At 42.3% G+C, this 23,146-nt stretch overlaps 1 protein-coding gene across 1 annotated transcript in view; it reads right to left on the bottom strand.

Annotated features, from left to right (window-relative positions):
• Positions 1 to 22,279, bottom strand: part of dachb (dachshund b) — a 78,383-nt gene extending 56,104 nt beyond the window's left edge. Inside the window, 1 exon segment of the mRNA XM_018704778.2 lies at positions 21,331 to 22,279. Within this exon segment, the coding sequence (XP_018560294.1) occupies positions 21,331 to 22,010 (680 nt within the window). The 5' untranslated portion in view covers positions 22,011 to 22,279.
• Positions 22,280 to 23,146: the final 867 nt, after the last annotated feature.

A 23,146-nucleotide genomic window follows, 5' to 3' on the forward strand; every position in this document is an offset into this window, starting at 1 on the left:
GGCAGCTAATGCTTTTTTGCCTTGTTTGTGTTGGGTGATATTTAGCAAGAAGCAAAAAATAAAGTCAAAGACAACTGAGTTAAAACTGTCTAAAAACTAAAAGAGAAATCTTGTTGGGTTTGGAGAGACTATATCAGGAAAATCTTCCATGTTTTCAAACTGAGCACAGCACTTTTGGTTAAAAAGAAAATACTCTTGTCTCTTAGGGACCCTCCAGAAAATAGATGGTTTAATTTTAGGGTCATGAGCCACACATTGAGAATCCTAAGTGTACAAGGATTCAGCAGAATGTAAACAAGACGACGCTGAAAGATGTTATTTAATCCTTGTTTTGGTGGTCTATTTTAGTTTGTTATTAAACTAAATGGGCTTTTGAACCAAAACAGATTAAATATAGTCAGGTGTAAAATAAATATTCTGTGACAAACAACAGCAAAGAAAGATGCTGAAACTGTGGAGAATGAACAACAACTGTAGCTTGTTTAAACTGGCGTTCCTCCAGGCTCCTGATCAAGATCCCTCTTAATTGATACACATTCAGTTTTTCCTCAAAATTTGAAGCTTCTCTGTTTGTGCTTAAACCCAGAATCCATGCGTCAAGATTAAACTCAACATAAACATAAACCAATGAAAACATAGCACAACAAAGCAGAAAAATCCTATGTACCTGTGGCCAATATGAACATGAGGTTTTTTTTTTTACAGCTGTTAATGCTAATGTTAGCTATGTAGCATTAGCATAAACTGACAAATGGTCAAAAGCAATGCCATTGTTGACCCATGTTTTGCTTGTATTTTCTGAAGTTAGCATGCTAACCAGCTAACGATAGTGAGTCAGTGTAGCATCCAGTCTGCCCTCAGTCCAACATCTTGTCTTATAAACACTACAATGGCTGAAGCTCTTGTTCAGTTAACAGCGGTTAATGCTAACTTTAGCCACGTAGAGACAGCAAAAACTTGCATATAGCACCTTTAAAAGTTTCTGTTTACACTTTCAACTCTTTAAACCTGTGTTTCTCATATCAGGTTGAATTTAAGCTTCAGTTTAAATTTAACTTTGAACATGTGTAACCCTACAGCAACCAAAAAGAAACTTCATGCTTCACGCTTCTTTATCTATTATAGCTTAGGAAGCTGATTTTTGAAAAGTTTTATATCCAGATCGGCGGCTCGTTTAAACTGGTGCGCCTCAGGGCTCTTGATTAAGAGACTTTTTAATTTGAGATAGGTTGTGTTTTATCTCAGAATTCCTCACTAAAGTCAACAGGAATCTTCTTAAAATTGTGTTTCTGTTCAAACCCAGAGGTCTCACATCAAGTTGAGCTTCAACTTCTGTTTAAACTCGAGACAAGCAGAGAGAAAAAAACAAATAACGACAAAGGATAACGAAACGTAGAGTTTCACCAAGGATCCACCCTGCTGAATGTCCCACTGTCTGTCTGTCTGTCCATCTATCTGTCTATCAGTGTATGTGTAGCAGCATTGTTGATGTTAACACAACCTCAGACAGACTGATAATGGAGCAGCTGGAGCATGAAATCACATAGAAAGACAGAGAGAAAGAGAAAGACAGATAGAAAAAGGATGAGAGGACTGAGAGAGAGTGAGGGGATATAGAAAGAGACAGATAAAGACAGATACGATAATATACAAGTACAGAAGGAACTAGAAAAAACAAGATAAAGAAAAAAAGGACTAAAAAGGAGAGAGAGGTGGGGGTTGCTGGCATGGGGCGAGAGAGTATGACACAGGGTCACTATGAGAGAGAGAGAGGGCGAGCAAGATGAAGAGAAAGAAGTGGGGGAGGGCGAGACACACAGAGAGAAAGAAACAGACACCAAATTCATTGTTTTCATTGTCTAATTCGAACCACAGAGAAGGGAGAGGATGGAGGGATGGGGGAGTGAGCAGAGGAAGGGGGAGGAGGAGAGGAAAGAGGAGAAAAATGAGGAGGAACATGAGACGAGTTGAGAGAGATTCACACACATTCCTGCTTCGGACTGAAGTTTGAGACTGAAAATGAAATGATCTGAGGAAACAAAAAGAAAAGAAGAAGAGAGAGTTAAGACTGGTTCATGTTCAGAGCAGCAGAAACTCCCACTGCGACCCTGACTTCAACTCCCAAAACTTTTCCATCAGTGTGTGTTTACTTACACTCCAATAATTCAATTATAACCACATTAAGGCTCTTATTATTTCAACTGTCATGTAAACACCTTAACAGGCTTATTGGATTTAGTGTGACTGCAGCCAAACACTGTCCCATTCAGCATCAGGATGTTGAGCTGGGACTCAGTGGTTCTGTCTCCTTGAAACTGCATTTATATACAACTCATCTGCTTTGTGCTTTCATTTTTTTTCTATTTAAATTACCCAAAATTTCCAGTTAATCCCCATATATTCATATATATTCATATACTTCCCAAATTTCTCAGCTTAACTTCCCATGGAAAGTTTCTGGAAATTTACAGACAAGTTTCCGTTCCTTTACAACCCTGCTCAACACTGACCAGATTATTTTCTGTTAACGTAATGAGGAAATGTATCCTGTAGCACCATGCAGCGAGCGCAGCGTTCTGGAACTTTTTCTGGTTGTGTTCAGGAACTCGCAGCTCGTGGTTGAGGTTAGGATAAGATCAGAGTGAGGTTTAACACAGACTGATTAATCGGGCGGCTGTGTTCCTCACCAATCACTCGACGCTTGATTGACAGGTGATTGTCCTCTACTAAAATACATGTGGCGACTCGACAGCAGGTTACAGGCTTCAGTCCAGCCGGTTTCCCGATGACCATGATGTGCACTGTGTCCTCTGCCTGAGTCCCAGGCCGAGGCTAAATTTACTCAGTGTGGGTTACATGCTGGAAAAAGGTTAAGAGCTCCTGATATAGGCTGCATAGAAACACACACACACAGGCCTTTATTTCTGCTCCAACTGCACTGCCTCTTTTTAAGAATGGCGCTGTATTTATCCAGGAAAAAATGTTTCATGAGCATGTTTACGCTCATTTTTAACGACTTCCTGTTGCACATTCTCACACTCCCACACATTCACAGCCACAGTGTGCTGTTGTGCTGCTACACTGCAGACTGTACTGTAAGCTGGGAGGGGGGTCAGAGCCTCGCATGATGGCACAGCGATGGTGTTTATTAAGAGAGGGGAGGAAGTCTGTGGCGTTTGTCCTCCAGCTCCATGTTCTGCTCCGGGTTTCATATCCACTTACAGCCTGATCTCAAAATACAAACTGCAGCAGTTCAAGCTCCCAGTGATGACCAGCTTCCTGTGATTCATACTGTTTAGTTCACAGCAGAACATACTCATTTAAAGAAGTTAAATATTCTGCAAACAAAACTTCCCCACTAATAAAGGATGATCTTAAAAGATCTAAAAGAAGAAAGCCTGTTTATGAACGTTTACGCTGCTCTGTGTGAATATCACAACTACACAACTTAAGTTATGGTCTAAGCTACACTGCATCAAGACTGCAACCATGGAAACGACTGTAGCTAGTGTTCGTTCTACACTGTATCCACTCTGTAACCATGGAAACGACTGTAGCTAGTGTTCGTTCTACACTGTATCACTCTGTAACATGGAAACGACTGTAGCTAGTGTTTGCTCTACACTGTATCCACTCTGTAACCATGGAAACGACTGTAGCTAGTGTTCGTTCTACACTGTATCCACTCTGTAACCATGGAAACGACTGTAGCTAGTGTTCGTTTACTGTTCACTTGTACATGACTTATGTGTTCGCTCTACACTGTATCCACTCTGTAACCATGGAAACGACTGTAGCTAGTGTTCGTTCTACACTGTATCCACTCTGTAACCATGGAAACGACTGTAGCTAGTGTTCGTTCTACACTGTATCCACTCTGTAACCATGGAAACGACCATTAGTAGAGTCCACATATGCTACACTGTCTCTGCTGTTGCCAGGGTCCAGCTGTAGCTGTTAATATGTGAGTGAATCCACAGTCATTGATTCTGAAAGTCTCAGTTCTTTATTCCAAAAACACTGGAATACAGGATCAGAGTTACACTGGTGTTTGTCTGCTACAAACAAACGTTGTGATTATGAGTTATTGTCATTAACTGAACACGATTGGAAGAAAACTATGTTGGATTCTTTGTTTTACACTAATAACACTCTGTCTCACCAGATATACCAAACTGAACATTGGATTTATGGAGATATCCTGTTTGCTCATGCAGCTGAAGAGGTTGGACGGTCATCGCTGGCTTCTAAGCTACAGAGATATTTAACACCGTCGATCGAGTTCAGAGCAAATAACCACGACACCAGAGCAGAGACAGATAAATACACAGAATATATAAACTGAGTAATGTTCAAAATCCCTGAAAGAGACACATTTGAAAATATTCAACTGCTAAAACACAAAAAGTAGAGACAGAAACCACACAGGCTGAGGAGATCGTCGTAAAGAGAAATAACAAGGACAAAAATGAACGAGGAAAATCGTATAATTTAACTAGATCCAAAACAAAATATAAAATATTACATTCACATTCAGAGTCTGGACACACTTTTCCAACAAAACACACACATCTCTCTCTCACACAGTAGTTGTTGCTTACATAGACGTTCTCTCTGTCCTGTAAACTGCAATAAACCCAAACACACACACAGACACACCGTAAATCTCACCATAATACGCCCTCTGAGTGTACGTGTGTGTTTATGTGTGTGTGTGTGTGTGTGTGTGTGTGTGTGTGTGTGTTTTATAGGTGTTGTAAATTTGGCTGCCGGCGTTGTTTTTATCAGCATATTCGCAAGCTGTTTAGCCAACGGTGCAGATGTCACTGTTACGACCACCACACACACACACACACACACACACACATAAAGAAGTTGTTGCAGAGGGAGAAACATGAACACACACACACACACACACACACATACACAGGGCATTTGACACTGTTTATACAGTGTGGTATGTGTGTATAATCCTATCTAAATTCACCTGGTAGAGTGTGTGGTGTGTGTGTGTGTGTGTGTGTGTGTGGGTCACACACATGCACACTGACCCACCATTTGCATCTGCCTGCGTAAGCCGGTAAGATTTTTTTTTTTCTTTTTTGTGAGCATTTTTAAACGTATGCGTGTTCGGTGTGCATGCATGCAAGTGTGTGAAGGTCAGCACAAGTGTGTGTGTGTGTGTGTGTGAGTGTGTGTGTGAGTGTGTGTGAGTGTGAGTGTTATTTGATTAATGCTGAGAACCGTGGAGTGTTTAGAAAGAGGTCGCGACCTTTCAGCTTCCATTCAATCAGACAGGGGAGAGAGAGAATACCTCTATCCTCTTTTTTTTCTCTCGCTCTCTCTTCTGGCTTTTTTCTTGCCCCTTGAGAATCTGATAAGCCTTAGTCAGCACACACACACACACACACACACACACACACACACACACACACACACACACTAAATGCTAATAAGCCGAGCTCCTTATTTACCTGAGGTACAGCGACCACACGCTTTGTGGCCAGAAGTATGTGGACACCTGGTTGTTCTGGTTTTAGCTCCACAGAGAAAAGTTGCAGCAACATGTTTTTAACAGTTTGCTTCAGAAGATGACGCCATCAAGGTCAGATTTAAACACTAAAAACAACATGGTCTAGTGTGGATGATGTCAGGGAGCAAACTAAAAAACTGAAACTAAAGCAGCAACTGTTTTTATTTAGTCTGTAAAGAAGTGATTCTCCAGAACATGAGTGATATTTTATTGAATTTAACCGGGAGAGTTGGAGAGAGTGAGATTAGGAATCTCTAAAAGACAGAAAACTACAAAACACAAAAACATTTTAGAGAATCTGCCTCTAATTATTTCACTTTACATTTAAATACATTTAAAGATTCACAAAGCTTCAGGTCGTTTTGCAGCATGTTTGAATACAGCTCAATACACATTCAAACGAGACGTTTAAATCAGTCTCCCTCCCTTCAGCAGACTGATTTCTAATGGCAATTTTCACTCTTTTCTGATGGTTTATACTCTGAACAACAGAGAATGAAAATTATCATCAGCTGCGACTTAACTTTTGTGTAGCGCAACACACTGCGAGTGTTTTACTGTCAGATAAGCCGTCAAAGTCAAACTTGTGTTTTATCATCACCTGAACCAACGTGTCCAGCTCAGGTTGTTACAGCAGATTAACGTCACGTTCAGGTGTCTTTGGCCACGTAGCTCTCGCTCTCTCTCTCGTCTTATATCCCCCCTGATCTTGTCTTTCTCTGAGTCAACACTTTCTTTTTTTTCCTCCCCTCCCTTTCTCCCATGTCATCTCTTTCCTCTTCCTCCTCTTCCTCCCCTTCGCCTCTCCTCCACTATCTGTTAATTTGCTCTCTATCGCTCTCTCCTCTCTTTGAACCTCTCTTTTAGCCCCTGCGGCCCCAGCCAATTACACACTGTTTGTCCACCCGTTTTCAATAAAACACTGCCTCCCTCCTTCCCTCCTTCCCTCCATTCCTTCCCCTCCTTTTTTTTCTATTTTCCTCCCCCTCTCTCCCCCTCTGTCCACCCCCGACTGCTTCCGTCCACTCCCGTCTTCCCTCTCCTCCACCTCCGCCCTCCCTTCGTTCTCTTTTTTCATTTTTAATTAACTTCTTTTGTAACTTGGAAGCGCCCCCCCCCCCCCCACCCTCCATCAACATGCCTCTTGCACTCCCACATTCACTCTCTTTCTCACACACACACACTTAAAAACACACTGCGTCTGTGTGAGACTTGGCCTTCGTCGACGTGCACAAACACACATGTAAATGGAGGTTAAACATGCTATTTACATATCAATTACAGGCAGACACTGAATCAATGATTAATGCGGGCTCAGATTAGCACCACGCCAGCTAGTTTAAACCGCTATCTGCTGGTGTTTAACTGCCGTGTCCAACGAGTTAAAGATTTCATACATCTGATTGAGATTTGAAGGGGGTTTTTATTTAAAAGGAAATGGATTTTGATTACTTTCAGCCTCTGAATCAATGACTTGTGTCAGTTTGTATTAGCGCTGCTACTCCTAGCTTAACTGCTATCTGCCAGGAAGCTGGTGTGTCAAATGTATTTAAGATTTTATACATTCGATTAAGATTTAGATTGAGTGGTTTTCAAGCGATTGAATGGATTTGGATTAATTTCTGTGTTCTGAATCGAGAAATACTGGTAGTTTGAATGAGTGTTTAGCCTGTTAGCTTAACTTTAAAGCAGATGTGCCTACAGTGTGAAATATTTTACACTTTTGATCAGAAATTAGTTTCTTAACATCATTATATTTGATGATCTCTCACATAAAATTAGTAGTTTAATCATTTTGGACCAGTTTTACCCATTCAATCACTGTTTATGTGTTTGGATTAGCACTGAGCCTGCTAGCTTTTATGCTAGCTGCATATTTTACTTGCTAAAAGCTTGATACACTTTGATATATTTAAACTTTATATTAATAATTTTATATTCAGAACTATCTAAAGAACTGATTGTAAGTAGATGAACCAATGAACATGTGGGCATGATAGCTTACTTTTAGCTAACCTCTACCTGCTCTGAAACAGTAGCCTGTTAAAATGTAGCTTTGAAAAAGTTTAATAAACCTAATCACTTGAGAATAAATCTTTTAACAATTAGAACTAGTGATATATCTGAATGAATGTTACCCAACTGAAGTTATTAAACCCATTACTTATTGCAGTGTGGATTAGCACTGAGCCTGCTAGCTTAACTGCTATCTGTGATACAACTGTAAGATTCCCCTTTCTGAAGGAATTCAAGGTTTAATTTAGATTAGATTAGATATATATTGATATATCTGAATTAATTTTAACTAATTTAAGTTATTAAATCCATTACTTATTGCAGTTTGGATTAGCACAGAGCTTGCTAGCTTAACTTCTATCTGTGAGACAAATGAAGAATCCACTTTCTGAAAGATTTCAACTTATATTAGATTCAGAAATCTCTTCTTTAAAAGAGCAAACATACTCTGTTTAAAGCAGAGAATCATCGACCAGATAAACATGATAAAAAGTGGACCTGTTTAGTTTCTAAACACATATTTACCAAACCAGACTCTAATGTTATAAACTAGCCACCATAATTAAAACCCAGCTAATGGAGGAACAGTATGTTGGTCTTTATGTGTGTCCGCTCCATATTTCACTCTGCTTTCATGTTACAGTTTGTGGTTTTATTAGTTCGACTGTGCTTTTATGTCAGGTTGCAGTATGTGATTTTACTGGCTTTAGCTGTGGTTTAATTTTATTTTATTATAGTCCTGCAGGCTATTCACATGTTCTTCACATGCATTTAGACAGAAAACCATGTTTATTTTGTGGACTACAGCTTTACGCATCCCCTGAGAACATGAGATTAATATCATGTTAGCAAGTAAAACATTTTATTTTGTATGTTTGTCAGGTGTTTTATTTAATCATTTCTTCTAATTAATTCTTGTATTTTCAGCGTCTGCTCGTGGTTTTTCACCTAAAGTACACCTGTAAGATTTAATCTTCTTATTAACGAGGAAACTTTCACAATTTGATTGAAATTAAGGATAATCTGAATTAATAAGACACTCAAACAGAAATGAGGTTTGGGAGTCACTCAACAAAACCTTATTCTGTCGTTGATGAGATGCTAAACAACGCTCCCTCCATCCATCCCTCTGTCTTCCATCAGTATCTGTCCCTCTCTCTCTCTTTATAAAGGTGGAGTGCGATGATTTATTGGTGACACCAATACGTCAGAAATAGAAAAGGAGAAGGTGAAAAGAGAACAAGACGAGAAAAATAGATACAAGAAGGAAAAAAAGAAGAGAGAGAAAAGAAAACGAAAAAGACAAGAAGATGTTGTGCAAACTAAGACCAACTTCAACAGTTGCACTGACACCCACCACACACACACACACACACACACACACACACACAGCGCAGAGGTTTTTTTTTTTTTTGACAGCGAAGCATGTATTGTTGCATTGTTCCCTTTGAGTAGAAAATTACAGTGGACCGGATCGCTTCAATGACAAGCTATCAAAACGACAGCATGTATGCCTGCACACACACACACACACACACACACACACACACAAAAAGCATGCAGCAGGCTATCACATATACACGAGTACATAACATACAAACACACTGGCACACAAATGTAGCACGCTGCTACTGGATGACAAGCTCATAGCTGCAAAAACAGTGTTTTCAGATATTCACATTAGGAACTCTCTCTCTGCTGCTGAGGCTGCAAACTGAGGACACACAACAGAAGGCATTTAGTGGTTAAAACACTGCATGGAAAAGACTCAAATCCCCTTCTATGCTAACACGCAGGTGCTAACTTTAATAAGTCAGGTGCACTGTACGAAACCAGGTCGAGGCTGGTTTTCACTTTGCGTTTGCTCAAGAAATTTGTATCTTTTTCAGTTTTTTCTTCATGAATGACACTGAAAAGAGGTTTATTATGACGTTTACATGTGGTGGATATAAAATAAGACCCTTATAGTTTGTGGACGTGCAGGCAAACTGTGCTGTATATAGCAGCTTTCAGTGCCTTTGCAGTTTGCACCTGTTTCTTTACAGTTTGTTCCTCGTCCAGAGGAAACTGTAACTGGCCCTGTGGGGTTAGAGGTGGGGTGTAAATACATTCACTTTTAAAACAAACGTAGCCTCGTTTCTGACCTGATCGATGCTTTAAAAAGTCACTTCTTAATGTTTTATAAACGTTTCATATCAGAGTCCATGATATCACCAGGGAAAACAAATGAAGAGCAGAAGTAAAGTTTTGAAAAGCTCTGATTTAAAGTCTTAAATTTGCTTACATGTTTTTTGAGGCATTAATGTTCATTATAAAAGATTTTTGCAGCTGATTTTACCAACACTGGTTCCAGACCTCTGACCGCATCGTTCATTTTCTGCTTCGTATCCAGGTCCATGTTGTGATTAATGACTCACTCACTGAATTATTAAGAATTATTGTTATCGTTGAATTATGTTAAATTCAGTTTGTGGTGTTTAAAAGTTCTTTAAAAGTCTTTAACTTGATGAAGCTGCAGAAACAAACTGTGAACTGGAGGTGAAGTCAAATCCATAATTCTGACGATTAACTCGACGTTTTCTCAAGTTTGTTTTGTGAACGTCGTTTGTTGTAACTTCATTTTCTTGTCCTGGATCTCTTTGTACGTAAACAAAAGAAGAAACAACAGGAGTTTGGGAAGTTGTGCGCTGTCGATTGTGTAGCTCTCACACGTTTGTTTGCTCACACACACACACACACACACAGACACACACACACACACTCCCACGGCAGTCGAATGATGAGAACCTCTTCCTCCGTAAACGTCTCAGTCAGTTTAACCACTGTTATTATTCTAATCATGATGACATGTTTTTAAATGGATTATTATACGTTTTCATTAATAACACGCTGTCTGGGAAGGATTTTTGACGCGCACTGGCGGTGGTGGCGGTGGTGACGGACACACACAGACACACAAAAAAACCACACACACCCTTAAAAAAAACAACAACAAAAAAGAAAATTTGTGCAGTAATAAGAAGAAAAAATGAGTTTTAAGATTTTAACACAAACACACACTCGCATGCTCCTGACATGTTTTCACACGGCTAATTACAAATTACACCAAGTTAAAGTTTTTGTTAATAACACGCTGTCTGGTAAAGTTTCTGTATGACGAGGACAGTGGTGGGCGACACACACACACACACACACAGATATGCATGTATGCTCTTGTCATGTTTTTAATTGATTTCAGCTATAATTATTTTTGTAATAACACACTGACACACACTCTCCCTCGCTCTCGCTCGTCTGCAGCAAAAAAACGGTTGATAATTATGGTTTTTTTTTTTGCTGTTTTTATTAATAACATGTTGTCTGTAAAAAGCACACACACATCACCTGTCATCCCCCCGCTGCCCTCTCTTTACCCTCACCCAGCTCCTCCTCTCTGTCCTCCTTTCATCTCCTCCTTCGCCTCTGACCTCCCTCCTCCTCCTCCTCTTCCTCCTCTTCTCTCTCTCTCTTTGATTTTGCAGTTTGTGGATGCCGCTCGCTCTAAACTGTAAATCTGTCGGTGGCTTCTCTCTTTTCTTTTCCTCTCTAACACACACACACACACACACACACCTCTGACAAGCTGTCACAATAAATAGACAGATAAGGCCAGGTGGAGGAAGAGGAGGGAGGAGAGGGGAGGAGGAGGAGGAGACAGAGGGAGGGGTAAATCACAAGAAGATTGAATAAGAGAGGAAGGGAGGGAGGTGGAGGAGAAGAGGAGGAGGGAGATGAACGGATGAGTCGAAAGAGGGAATAAGAGGGAAGACAGGAGGAGGAGGAGGAGGAGTGTGAAAACAAGAGAGGAAAAGGAGGCTGGTGGACAAGGAGAAAGAAAGAGGGGGAGAGTAAAAAGACAAGGGAGGAGAGGGGAGGAAAGATGGATGGACCAAAAGATGGAGAGAGAGAGAGAAAGGAGGAGAAGATGGATAGATGAACCAAAAGATGGGAAAAAAAGGGAGAGAGAGGAGGAGGAGTGACAGGAGAGACAGATAAAGGAGGAAGGGATGAATGGATGGATAGACCAAAAGATGGAAGAGGAAGGAAAGAGAAGAAAAAGAAAAGAGGGAGGAGAGAAAAAGGAAAGAGGAGAGGATGGATGGACAGACCAAAACCTGGAGGAGCAAGAACAAGTGGAGCAAAGAAAGAGGGAGGATGAAGGAGGAGTGACAGGAGAGACAAAGTGATGAAAAGAGAGAGTAAAGATAAAGAAGGGAGGAGAGGAGGAGGAGAAAAAGAAAACAAGGATGGAGGAGGAAGAGCAGGAGAAAAGTGATGTAGGGAAAGAAAGATGAGAGGTGGGGAAAGAGGAAGAGAAGGAGGAGAGGATGAGGAAAGGAGAGAAGGGGATAAGACGATGAAAAAGGAAACAAAAAGGCAATGAAAAGAATAAAAGAAAGGAGGAAAAGATGAGAAGAGAGGAAGATGAACAAATGAAAGAAAGATGGAGAGGAAGGAAGAAAAGAGGAGCAGTGAAAGAAGAGACGAGGAAAAAGACGAGAAGAAGATGAAATGCGAGGAGAGGGAGGTCAAAATATCAAGAACAGATGGAGAGAAAAGTAAAGAAAAAAAGAGGCAAAGGGAGAAGGAGTGAGGACGGGGAGGAGGTGAAGAGAGGAAGAAAGAGAGTTTAAGAAATGACAGAAAAACCAGGAAGTGAAAAAAGAGAAAGAGAAAAAAATGAGAAGAAATAACAGAGGATAAGGTGGAAAAAGAAGGAGGTGAAAGGATGAGTAGAGGAAAGAGATATGAAAAGAGGGAGGGATGGAGAGATTACCTGGTGAACGAGAGGAAAAGCTGTTGTGACACTCCCTAATGCGATTTCTAAACCAATCTGCTAAGTGCACCTAAGAGACTGTGTCTGTGTGTGTGTGTGTGTGTGTTTAAAGTGTGTGTGTTCACAGGCATCAAATAATCTTGTTGCAGATAACACCCTCCCTCCCTCACCCTCCTCACCCTCCCTCTGTCACTTGGTGTACATCTACATTAAAACACCTTCGTCTGTAAAAAGCTTCTGTTTCTTCAGGTTTTCGTTCGTCGTTAAAACCTAAAAATGAAACTTTTCCACGGCAGATAAATCTCTACTGATGATGACAAAACGATGACACGAGCCTCGTTAAGTGTGGAAGGAGACTTCCGCCATTTTTTTTTTTTTTTTTTTTTTTTTTTTTTTAGGTAATTTCCGGCCAAATCCGTCCAGCTCTGAATTTCTGATGTGCAACTAAAACGTGTTTGTTATTAACAAACACAACATCTACTAACGACTCTGTTCGACTAAACTGCAACGCAAGAAGTGCAATTTGCGACTGCAGTGCGTTTTCTGTTGGCATAATGAAGAGATATCATTAAAGGATAATTTTGGTAATTTTCAACCTCCAGAAATGTGGCTATTGAGTCTCTACAATAACTTGTAGAAATATGGGGAAAACACAATTGTTGCAAGCCTCCCACAGCTTTCCGAATCAGTGCGATTTTTACGTGAATCATTTAACTTAGACACAGACTGTAGTCAAAAGCTTTATGCTTGGTAAAGATTTTTGTCCCTATTGATCATTTACACCCAAAAATATGGGAAAATAAAGAAATTAGTTCTAAAACCTGGAAGTAAGTTAGCATGTTAGCATGTCCGGTTCCCTCGTCCCAGAGTCAGTGAGTTTTTGGTTAAATGGCTGAAAAGAAATCACGCTCAAGACATTTTCACATTTCATTCTATAACATGAAAACCTCAGTTGTGAAGCTTTTACGTGTCTTAAAAAAGGCGGTTGCTAACGAGTGTCTAACTGAGACTACAGAGGTTGTCGGGGACGTTAACATGAAAACCCATCTACTCACCAGTCCACCTTTACAGCCTCGTTGTGTTTCTACTCACGCTCTTTCAAACTCTCACTAACTTTCTAAGAAGAAAGGCTTTTGTAGAAGAGCTCAGAGCTAAATGAAATGACCAGTTGGAAGCTTAGTGGTGGAGACGTTGACGTCATGTGACCGTGGTGTAGTTGGCTTAACATTAGCTTAGAGATTGGATTCAGGCTTCAAACATCAGAACAGTGGTGTTGATTATCGGATCAACTAAACCTGGAAGGATCAGAAACTTTAGTTTGTTTTCTGCAATAATAATAATTTGCTTTTTGTCGGGGAAACCAAAATGATGCTAACACCTGAATTCAGGGCAAAGATTTCTGTCATTTACACGTAAAAACATGGGAAATAAAACCCATGTTCCAAACATTCCGGAATCATCCTTTGATCTAATAATTCTGAAAAAAGACGACTGTGTTTTATACATTGTTAACACGAAACCACTGATTGATTAATAATAACATGAAAACACACACACACTCCCCTTCTCTCTCGCTGTCACTGTCAGTGTCTCTCGCCCCCATCTCCCTCTCTCTCTGTTAAAAGTTAGAGACTGAAACAGCCTTTGTGAAACATTATCTATTTCCCAACACACACACATGTTGACCTGCCTCTCCCCTCTTGCTGTTTTGTTCAGCCCACACCCACACACACACTCACACACACACACACACACACACACACAGGGGGAGAGGATCAGTTCTATTCCGTAGTGACAGAGGGTCATATTTCTCGCTTTGATCTTCACCTCTCTCTCTCTCTCTCTCTCTGTGATCCTTCACTCTCTTCTCTCTGTTTTTCAGAGAGAATAAGAAGGCGAGAGAGAGAGAGAGAGAGAATCTGTCCTCTCTCTCTCTGTGTCTCTCGCCCTGGCTTGTTGGTAGGTTGGTTAAGTGAAGCATGAAACCGCCTCCTCTGCCCCTGAGACACATCAGGCTCACAGCCACCACGTTTCTTTCACTGGATGGAAGACGTAATAAAAATGAAACCGTGCGCAGGAGGTGAGGAACCTGCTCGGTTTACAGCGAGGCGTGTCGGCCGGTGATCCACGCCAGGCCGTGCTGTCGTACGGTGACGATGCAAAAGGCCTCGTATTGTCCACAACTGCACGATTAACCCTCAAATAAACAGTTAGATACAAGTGGTGGTGGTAGAAGTAGAAACAGACACTGAATCTGAATACGTCACGCAGATTTAGGTAAATTCATTCATATCATTGTGGATCACCATGAGATAAAAATGCACATTCTGTTAAAATAAGATGAAAATAATGACTTCACTAACTAGTCGTTTAATTTAATACACGTTATTTAAAAGTCATTGCTATATTCAGAAATTCAGGGTAAGTCTGTGTAAAAATTATTCTTCAAGATCTTAACTGTAAATACTTTCTATTTTATATATTTCATAATTAATTATATCCCAGCGTGATGCTCTGGATGCACCAGGTTTGGATTTCCAAAGAATATTTGGTTAGAAAATAGAACATTTGCCCAATTTAAGATAGACAGACAGACGGAACTGCTACAGAGGCTGGGAAAGAAAACCTGACTTTTTGCAGTGAATTGTTTATAGCTGGCTAATGTGTCGTCGTAATAGGTGCGGGACTTTCATCGCGTTATTACGATGCACCATTTTTATAACCTGGACTGGAAGCAGAGTAAAGGACGACAGGTTTCCCAAAAATTTCTAATTAAATTTCCAAGTCCAGAAATGATCAAGACACGCGGGAATTTTTTTTACGTTAACCACTTGTTTGTTATTGTTACCATAGCAACAAAGCTCTGATACACTCTTATGGGTCGTACTGGAGGGTTGGAACTAGCGACCTGTATGGTTGTTTAGGCCGGAGGTCTCTTAAGAAATTGGGAATGATAAATACTTGGTATTTTGATTGAAAATGTACCTGATCAATTATCTAAATAGCTGCCAATTGATTGATCAATTAACTAATCCATGAAACTACATAATGAAGAGTCGAGAGAAAACAGCTGGTTAGAAACTTTAACCTCAACAGAACTTTATCTGTTTTTTTGTTATTGACAGAAAACTGATCATCATCACTGATCAATCTGATCAATTAACTGTGTTTTAGGTGGCGTCTGATTGGCTGTTAACACACACACACACACACACACACTCACCTTCGCGCCGCAGCGAGGTGACCTCAGCTCCCCGCCGGCCAACGATTTAACCTTTATCAATTAACCAGCAGCACAAAGCGGAGCTGAAACCAGACACACACACACACACACACACACACACACGTGAAAACCTGCGAAAACACACACTGACAGAGACAACACACACAAACATCAGCAAGACAACAGCGACACACACACAAACAGACGCATGCAGGCATTTATGAACACTACCGCAGACTAACACACACAGATGAAACCTGACCCACTGTGACAACCGATAGCTCTGTTTGTGCTCGCTAGACAGTCGCACACACTCGCACAGACACACACCGCACACACAGACATACCTCAGCCAGAAGGCAAAACAAGTGACCGTGTGTGTGTGTGTGTTTCGGTATGTGTGTGTGCGCATTTTACAAACCACTGTGCTCCATTAAAAGAACTTAATGCTCCATGTAAAAGAATGAAAAACACCAAATTGATGCGAGGAGTTCACGCTGAGTGTGTGTGGACACAATGCTTCAACAAACCAAAACGACTTTGCTCCCCCTGTGTTGCAGACAATACCACTCCCATCATCAGTGTGTGTGTGTGTGTGTGTGTGTTGCATGTGTGTGGGCTCTAACAGCCTGTCGTGATAAGGAGAGCCGAGAATAACACTCCGACATCAGCAGCCCTCCCTCCTGTCGCTCACTATCGATTCCCCCTCTCTCTCTCTCACACACACACACACACACACATATATATATATAAACACACACTTCTACACAATACCAAGGAGGTGACAGGGAAGAGGAATAACCTCTGCCTTTCCCAAATACAGCACAGTGGTTTGTTTAAAATCATCTCTAACACTTTGCTCCGTATAACTCGACCCAGACGTTTCAGCCAGGAAACAACTTCACTAATAATAGAGTAATGTCCAATTAAGTGCATGTAGCACAGCTGTACATTAGAAAAGTGTGAGATTTGCCTACAGGCACGCACACAATTCAACATATATGGAGTGAAAGGTCTCACATAATAAATATCTATCAGTAAAAAGGTGACTAATGGTTTAAAATTACTTTTTTTAAAAACATTTTTTACCCAAAATTGTCACTAAATGTCACTGACTTTTACAGGAAATTATTAGCAAACTATGTAACTGGAAAATAAAACGTCACCAAACCATCTGCAGGACACGTTTTAAGTAACATCTGTTAATCTGTGCAGCCTCAACCACAGCATCTGAAACTTTCTATCACCACAACTGAAGGTTTCCGTCTGAGAAAGACAGTCTGATGAATCACATCGAGCTCTGTACAGAAGTTTAGGCGCTTTAGATGTTCAGGTTCTCCTCCGTCGTGCAGATACCACCAGGGAGGAGGCGTCTGATCATCTGGGTCAGTTACCGGTTTCAAGGTGTGAAAAAGTCAAGGTTTCAAAACCACTGATATTCTTCTACGGTACCAAAAATTTCAGATCAGCTGTGTGGGAATATTGTCTTGAAATGATCGTAAGCAACAGCTACGAAAGTTAGCATCAACAATTTCCCGCAATGGCTACTGCGGCAGATAACAATTAATCCTCTAACATGAGCTAGTTTTCCCTCTAGCGTTACTTCACGGAGCAGAGCGTGATATTTTAATTTAAGGTTGTCACACCGTCAGAATCCCACACCGACCCACGCCTAGTCCAAACAGACAGAACTATCTTCAGAGACAAGAGGAACTGTCTGTCTGGAAATATTCTGTTTTATCAAATCCCGTGAAAAGGCCAAATCCAACAATGAGTGTGTCCTGCTAACAGGCACTGTTTATGTATCCAGAGCCTCATATATCTTTTTCCTCTGAGCCATAGAGCTCCATTGTTTGTCCAGAAAACTATTAAAAACACATCAGTGAGTCAGGCTGTCGCACTGGATGACATGTTCCTTCTTTACTGTGAACACGCGAACACACTGTAGTTTAGCTCCTGCTGCTCCCCAAATGTGGATTAATCCTGCCGCTGAAAATAGTCCCTGACAAAGTCACAGTTTACTGTTGTTTGTTAGGAAATTACTGGGTCTCTAGTTAAAGGCAAGGCAATTTAAAGTGCTTTATATAAAAAAGAAAAAGCATCAAGATAAAGCATGAGAATATATATGTGTGACGTCTTCAGTACAAAGTAACACGAGCCACAGATTCACTTTTCTAAACATCTTTTGTGAGTGAAACTGGAGTTTTACCCTCGTCCTGATGAGGAACTCTAACATAACATGAGCTTTTCTTTTATTTTTCCTCTTAATTTTGCAGAGTCACTGCGTAAAGAGTTTATTTACTCCAGTAAAACTGTTGTACAAGTTGAAAGATCTACTCTGACAAACTTTTGAGAGCATAATTTGTGGATATCTGTCGCGCAGTGAGAAATGACCCTCCACGCTGTACGTTTATTTTAAAGTCTGCAGCACACAGAGTTGATGTCATTGCCTTTAAATAACTCATATTTAATTTTCCATCTTTAGCAGGATGTGTGGGAACCCTGTTTCACTTTGCACAGCGCACATTATTCCTCATTTTTACTCAGACAATCCTGAATCGCTGCAGAAAACAACATCAAGAGCACTTTAAATTAAAAAAATTAACGTTAACGTATACTGTAATATCGATCAAAACTGGCGCCAGAGGTGCACACACATATGGTTACCACGAAGACGAAGTATGCAGAATCCCAGTGGGAGATTTCTTTTAATTTTTCCTTTCTTTTCCGAGAGAATAACGTCGAGAGAGAGAGAGAGGGCGAGAGAGCATCGGAGAGAGCGGGGAGGGAGAGAGGCATTAGAGGAATGTCAATATGATTGGAGAGAGAGAGGAGTGTGTGTTCGCTGTGCGTTCGACAACAATAGCTCTCCAGCCGTGTTGTTCCATGCGCATTCACCATTCACATGATCCATTATTACCCCTGACATGTACCGCTGAGAGAGAGAGAGGGAGATTGAGATGAAGAGACAGAGGAGAGGAGAGGTGAAAGATGGGGGGATGAAGAAGAGGAAGAAGAGACAGAAATACACCTCTCATATTGTGTGTGTGTGTTCATAGAAAAGAAACAGATAGGGGTGAGACAGAGGGTGAGATAAGGGGAGAAAGTGAGACTAGGTGATAAAGAGAGTCAAAAATAGCGAGAAGAGAAGCACGGAAACAAAACGACACACTTCACGCTTAACAAACTGTAAAGTCGTGTGTGTTTGCGGTCAAAGCCAAAAAAACAGAGGTCACTCCTCGATGACCCGCCGACTCCACAGCAACACAACACGCTGTTAATAATTAGCCGATGCTGAACAACTGCTAAACTGAACCCGCCCGTCGCTTTCATCTCTCCCAAACTCGACGAGGTCTGTTAAGATGACGAACCCGGGCCTTCCCACCGCCGCCCTGATGTGAGATTCCAGGACTTTTCAAGGAGTTTCCAGAAATAATTCGAAGCACTTCCACGAACCTAAACATGCCCCCCTCCTCCTCCACCTCCTCCTCCTCCTGCCTGGTTTATTGATGTTGTTTTTCCTGCCTGGAAAAACTGCAATGAATGTGTCAAAGGCGAGACAACTGCACCCCCCTTTCAACATACTCTACCCCATACGCTGCGGGCTACAGCTGGAGCCATTGTTTTTCTGGCACCATTAAAAGTAAGCCGAATTATCTCTCAGAAGTTAATCTTTGCAATGTAGCCATTAACGTACTGACAGCTACCACTGGATTATTCTGATGCTGAGCAGAAGTTAAAGATTCTCAGAGAAGTTCTACAGCGTCTTTTTTCTCTGATTTCAAACAGGATTTGTGGAAATCTAATCAACATGGACACTGAAAGTGATACACCTGCAGAAAGTAGAAGTCACACTGAATCTAAATATATGCGTTTCATGTCTACGTGTTCAAATTTGACCGACCTATGACTCGGAGAAAGAGTGCGATTTTTGGCGCAAATTGCTGCAACCAGGCATTAAGAGGATTTAAGAACCTTAACTACCACCGTGCTGATCAGTGGACAAATCAGCGAAAACAAACCCAGTAACTAACTTCCTGTTGTTTTTAAACACTGTCATGCACTGTCCTCTGTCACCTCACAATGCATCTACACCAATTACTAATTTATATTCATATGTGTAAGGTTGTTTTTTACAATTTTTCGCCCCTTCGAAGATCGTAGCTGAGGTGCTGCTGCAGTTCCACAAATTCAATGACAGCTGGGAAACGGTTGAAAAAAATCTGAATGTGATGCAGTAGATCAGTGTAATTGTGCACGTACGACACGATCACCTGAAGCCAAATCTAATCAAACAAACTTTTTTCTTCCTGGTTGCAACAACAACTGCCCTCTCAACAACACTGATTTTGTGCGGCTTGCCTCCAAAAAACGAACCCAAATTCTTCCATTACAAAACACGACCGGCAACATGTTCAACTAATCACCTGCACTGCTCTGTGATCGCATTTAAGCTCCTTCACAGCTGGGAAATGAAGACGCTATTTGGAACATTTAGGAAATTGGGAGACATTTCAGCGCAAATTGAAAAGGATTTTTCTCAGAGCGGCTTCACGGCTTTTATCTAATTTAACACTTTGGTGCTAAATTAAAGCTTTAAACTTGAATTTCTGATGCAGAGAAAAAGCAAAAAGCAGCGCAGGCTGCAGTGGAGAGTCAGCTCAGGGAGATGTTACCTGCTCGTCGCAGGTTATTTCCTCCATAACGTTTAGATTATGACGCGTTTAGAAACCTGTGTCTGCGCTTTAAGAGCTAACGGTTTCAAAATGGTGGACGGCACTGAGGTGTTTTAATTTGAGAGTCAGTTAAACAGGAAACAGTGTGAGCGAGCAGGTGACAGGTGGGCGTATACAGTAGGTAGGTATTCACACACACACACACACCTCTCACACACACACTCTCTCACACACACGACCGTTACACATAACAGGCATTAAAAACACTGTTTACACACAAACACGCATTAAAAGCTGCATTTATTCAACACACACACACACACACACACACACTTACACACAGAAAAACTCTTTCTCTCACACACTTACATAAACACACGCACACACACAGTCGGTGGTGAGACACAGGCTAAAGTAATGGATTATATGAGTGTGATAAGCTTTTCCATAACTAACGTCAACAGAGTGAAGCTGCAGGTTGTTTGCTTTGAGTTGTTTTTCTAATTTACTAAAACACCAAAATAATGGAGCATGTGTGTCGTTTAGCAGCACACACACACACATATAAACACAAACACCAAAATAAAAGAGTGAGCTGATAACAGAACAGGAAGTCGTGCTCGTAATAAATGTTTCCAGGTCTCAACAACTCTCAGTATCAAGGTGACACATGCAGGTGTAACAGAGTGGAGGGTGATGCTGCTGAAATGAGGAATATTAAAGAGACGTGGAGATTAGAAGTGAATGTTGACAAAATGTCAAACACTGAAGTTCCTGATGTTTAACAAAATGTGGCTCTAAGAGCCTGACAGTACCAGAGGATCCCTGCACACCTGGATCCCTGCACAGGTACCAGGATTTACAGCAGAGCGAAGTTAGAGCCACGAATCTCTGCTGAGCTCGCAGAGACCCGGGTCCAGCAGAGACTTCAAGCGAAGTGAACTCACTTCTCGCCACAAACACACCGGGAAGTCGTTAAGGTGATTGGACCGATGCGGACTCGCAGTGGAACCGTTTCAGTGAGGTCTTAAAAACAGTAGTAAAAGTGATTAAAGTGTCCACAGACCTGGCGCTGGTGCAGTCCTGGTACAGCGTCTCGAAGTCCTTCCTGGAGATGAGCTTGCAGCGGTTCACGCCGGGCTGGATGGCGCCGAGCCCCCGCAGGACGCGCACCTGCTCCACGGTGCACACGACCGGCGTGATGTCCAGTCTCTTCAGCTTGGTGTAGACGGTGTGCAGCCCGCCCACCAGGTGCTTCAGGAAGAGGTCGAACACCTGCGGCAGGCAGATGAGCTCCTGGCCGTCCACGTTGAAGCTGGCCACCTTCACGCCGTGCACCTCCACCAGCTTGCACTCGCTGCACAGACCCGGGCTGGACGAGGTCTGCGCCAAGCCCGGGGAGCCGGGGGTCAGGCCGGCCGTGCTCAGCGAGCCGAGCCCGCCGAGGGGACCGAGGGCAGCAGCACCGCCTCCGGACACGAGCGGGGCGGCGCCGCCGTTGCCCAAGCCGACCAACGCGCCCCCGGGTCCGGGCAGGAAAGCGCTGAGCATGCTGCTGGTGAGCCGCGGGGACGGGGACAGGGAGTGGGAGTGAGAGTGGGAGTTGGAGTTGGTGTGCGGGCTGGAGGTGCCGGTGGAGGCGACGGAGGTGGCGTGGAGCGCGTCCGGGGCCGAGCGGTAGAGCGCGACCGGTGTTGGGGTGCCCGAACCCGGCGTGAGGAGCGGAGGTGAGCCGGGGAGTGACATGGAGGTGGTGGTGGTGGAAGAAGTGGAGAGTGGTGAAGGCGCACACACACTCTCTCCTCCTGTCTCTTCCTCTCACACACACTCACACACTTTCTTCTCTCTCTTTCCAGTTGGGAAAACACTTGTGCGTCTTTTCTCCGTGTTTCCCCTCCTCTCACTTTTTCCTCCTCTTCTCTCGCTCTTCTTTTTTCCTCCTCTCTTCCTCCACTCTCTCCTCTTTTCTATCCAGAGTAGGCTCTCAGTGTTGTTATCCGTGCGTGGAAAGCGGACTGTCCGGTCTGTGCGTAAAAGCGACTGGATCAGACTCCGGGTCAGCCCTCGTCCTGGTCCCGCCTCCTTCCCGCATGACTGACAGGCATCTGAGCCAATCAGAGAAGACTACCCGCAGGACTGGAGATGTAATTGGCGAAGAAAGAAGGGGAGGACTTTATTACACCCCATCACTGGTGTGTGTGTGTGTGTGTGTGTGTGTGTGTGTGTGTGTGCGTGTGTGTGTGGAGGGTATCGGTCAGATCTCTCGTTTTGCCGTTTCATAAACTTTCTCACGAGCTGCTTGATTCGCGAACGGGAAGTTTTTATTTGTCTTCTTCTTCTTCTTCTGTTTTTTTTTTTTTTTTTTTTTTTTTTTTGTCCTCTGGATCCAACCTCTCAACCTCCACTCTCTGTGCATGTGCGCGCGCGCGCGTGCCCGTGTCGTATTTGTGTGTCCAGTCGTGGCTCAAATGCGAGCTCTGGTGGCGAGACGGACGCATGGTCCTCAGACACTGACCTGTGAACAAGTGATGAGCAGGCGGAGGAGAGAGGAAAGGTTGGATAGGAAGGAAGGGAAGGAAGCGAGGAAGGATGGATGAATGGAGCTAGGAAGGAAGGGAAGAAGAAAGAGGAAGAAGTAAATTAACCAGCTGATGATTTCGATCATAAAAGAAGAAGAAGACAAGTATTAACAGAGGAAAGAATAAGAAAAGAGATCATGTTGCACCAAAGAGAATTAATTATGTGTGTGTGTGTGTTTAAGCAGTGAAATGGGATTGAGTGGTGTGGATTACAGAGAGACGGGGTTTTATAATCCCATGTAATCTCATTACACTGAGAAACCCTGACTGAATGAAAAGAGAGAAACACACTGGGTGAAAAAG

The sequence above is a fragment of the Lates calcarifer genome, linkage group LG14 (assembly GCF_001640805.2).
Source record: "Lates calcarifer isolate ASB-BC8 linkage group LG14, TLL_Latcal_v3, whole genome shotgun sequence".
Lineage (NCBI taxonomy): Eukaryota > Metazoa > Chordata > Actinopteri > Centropomidae > Lates > Lates calcarifer.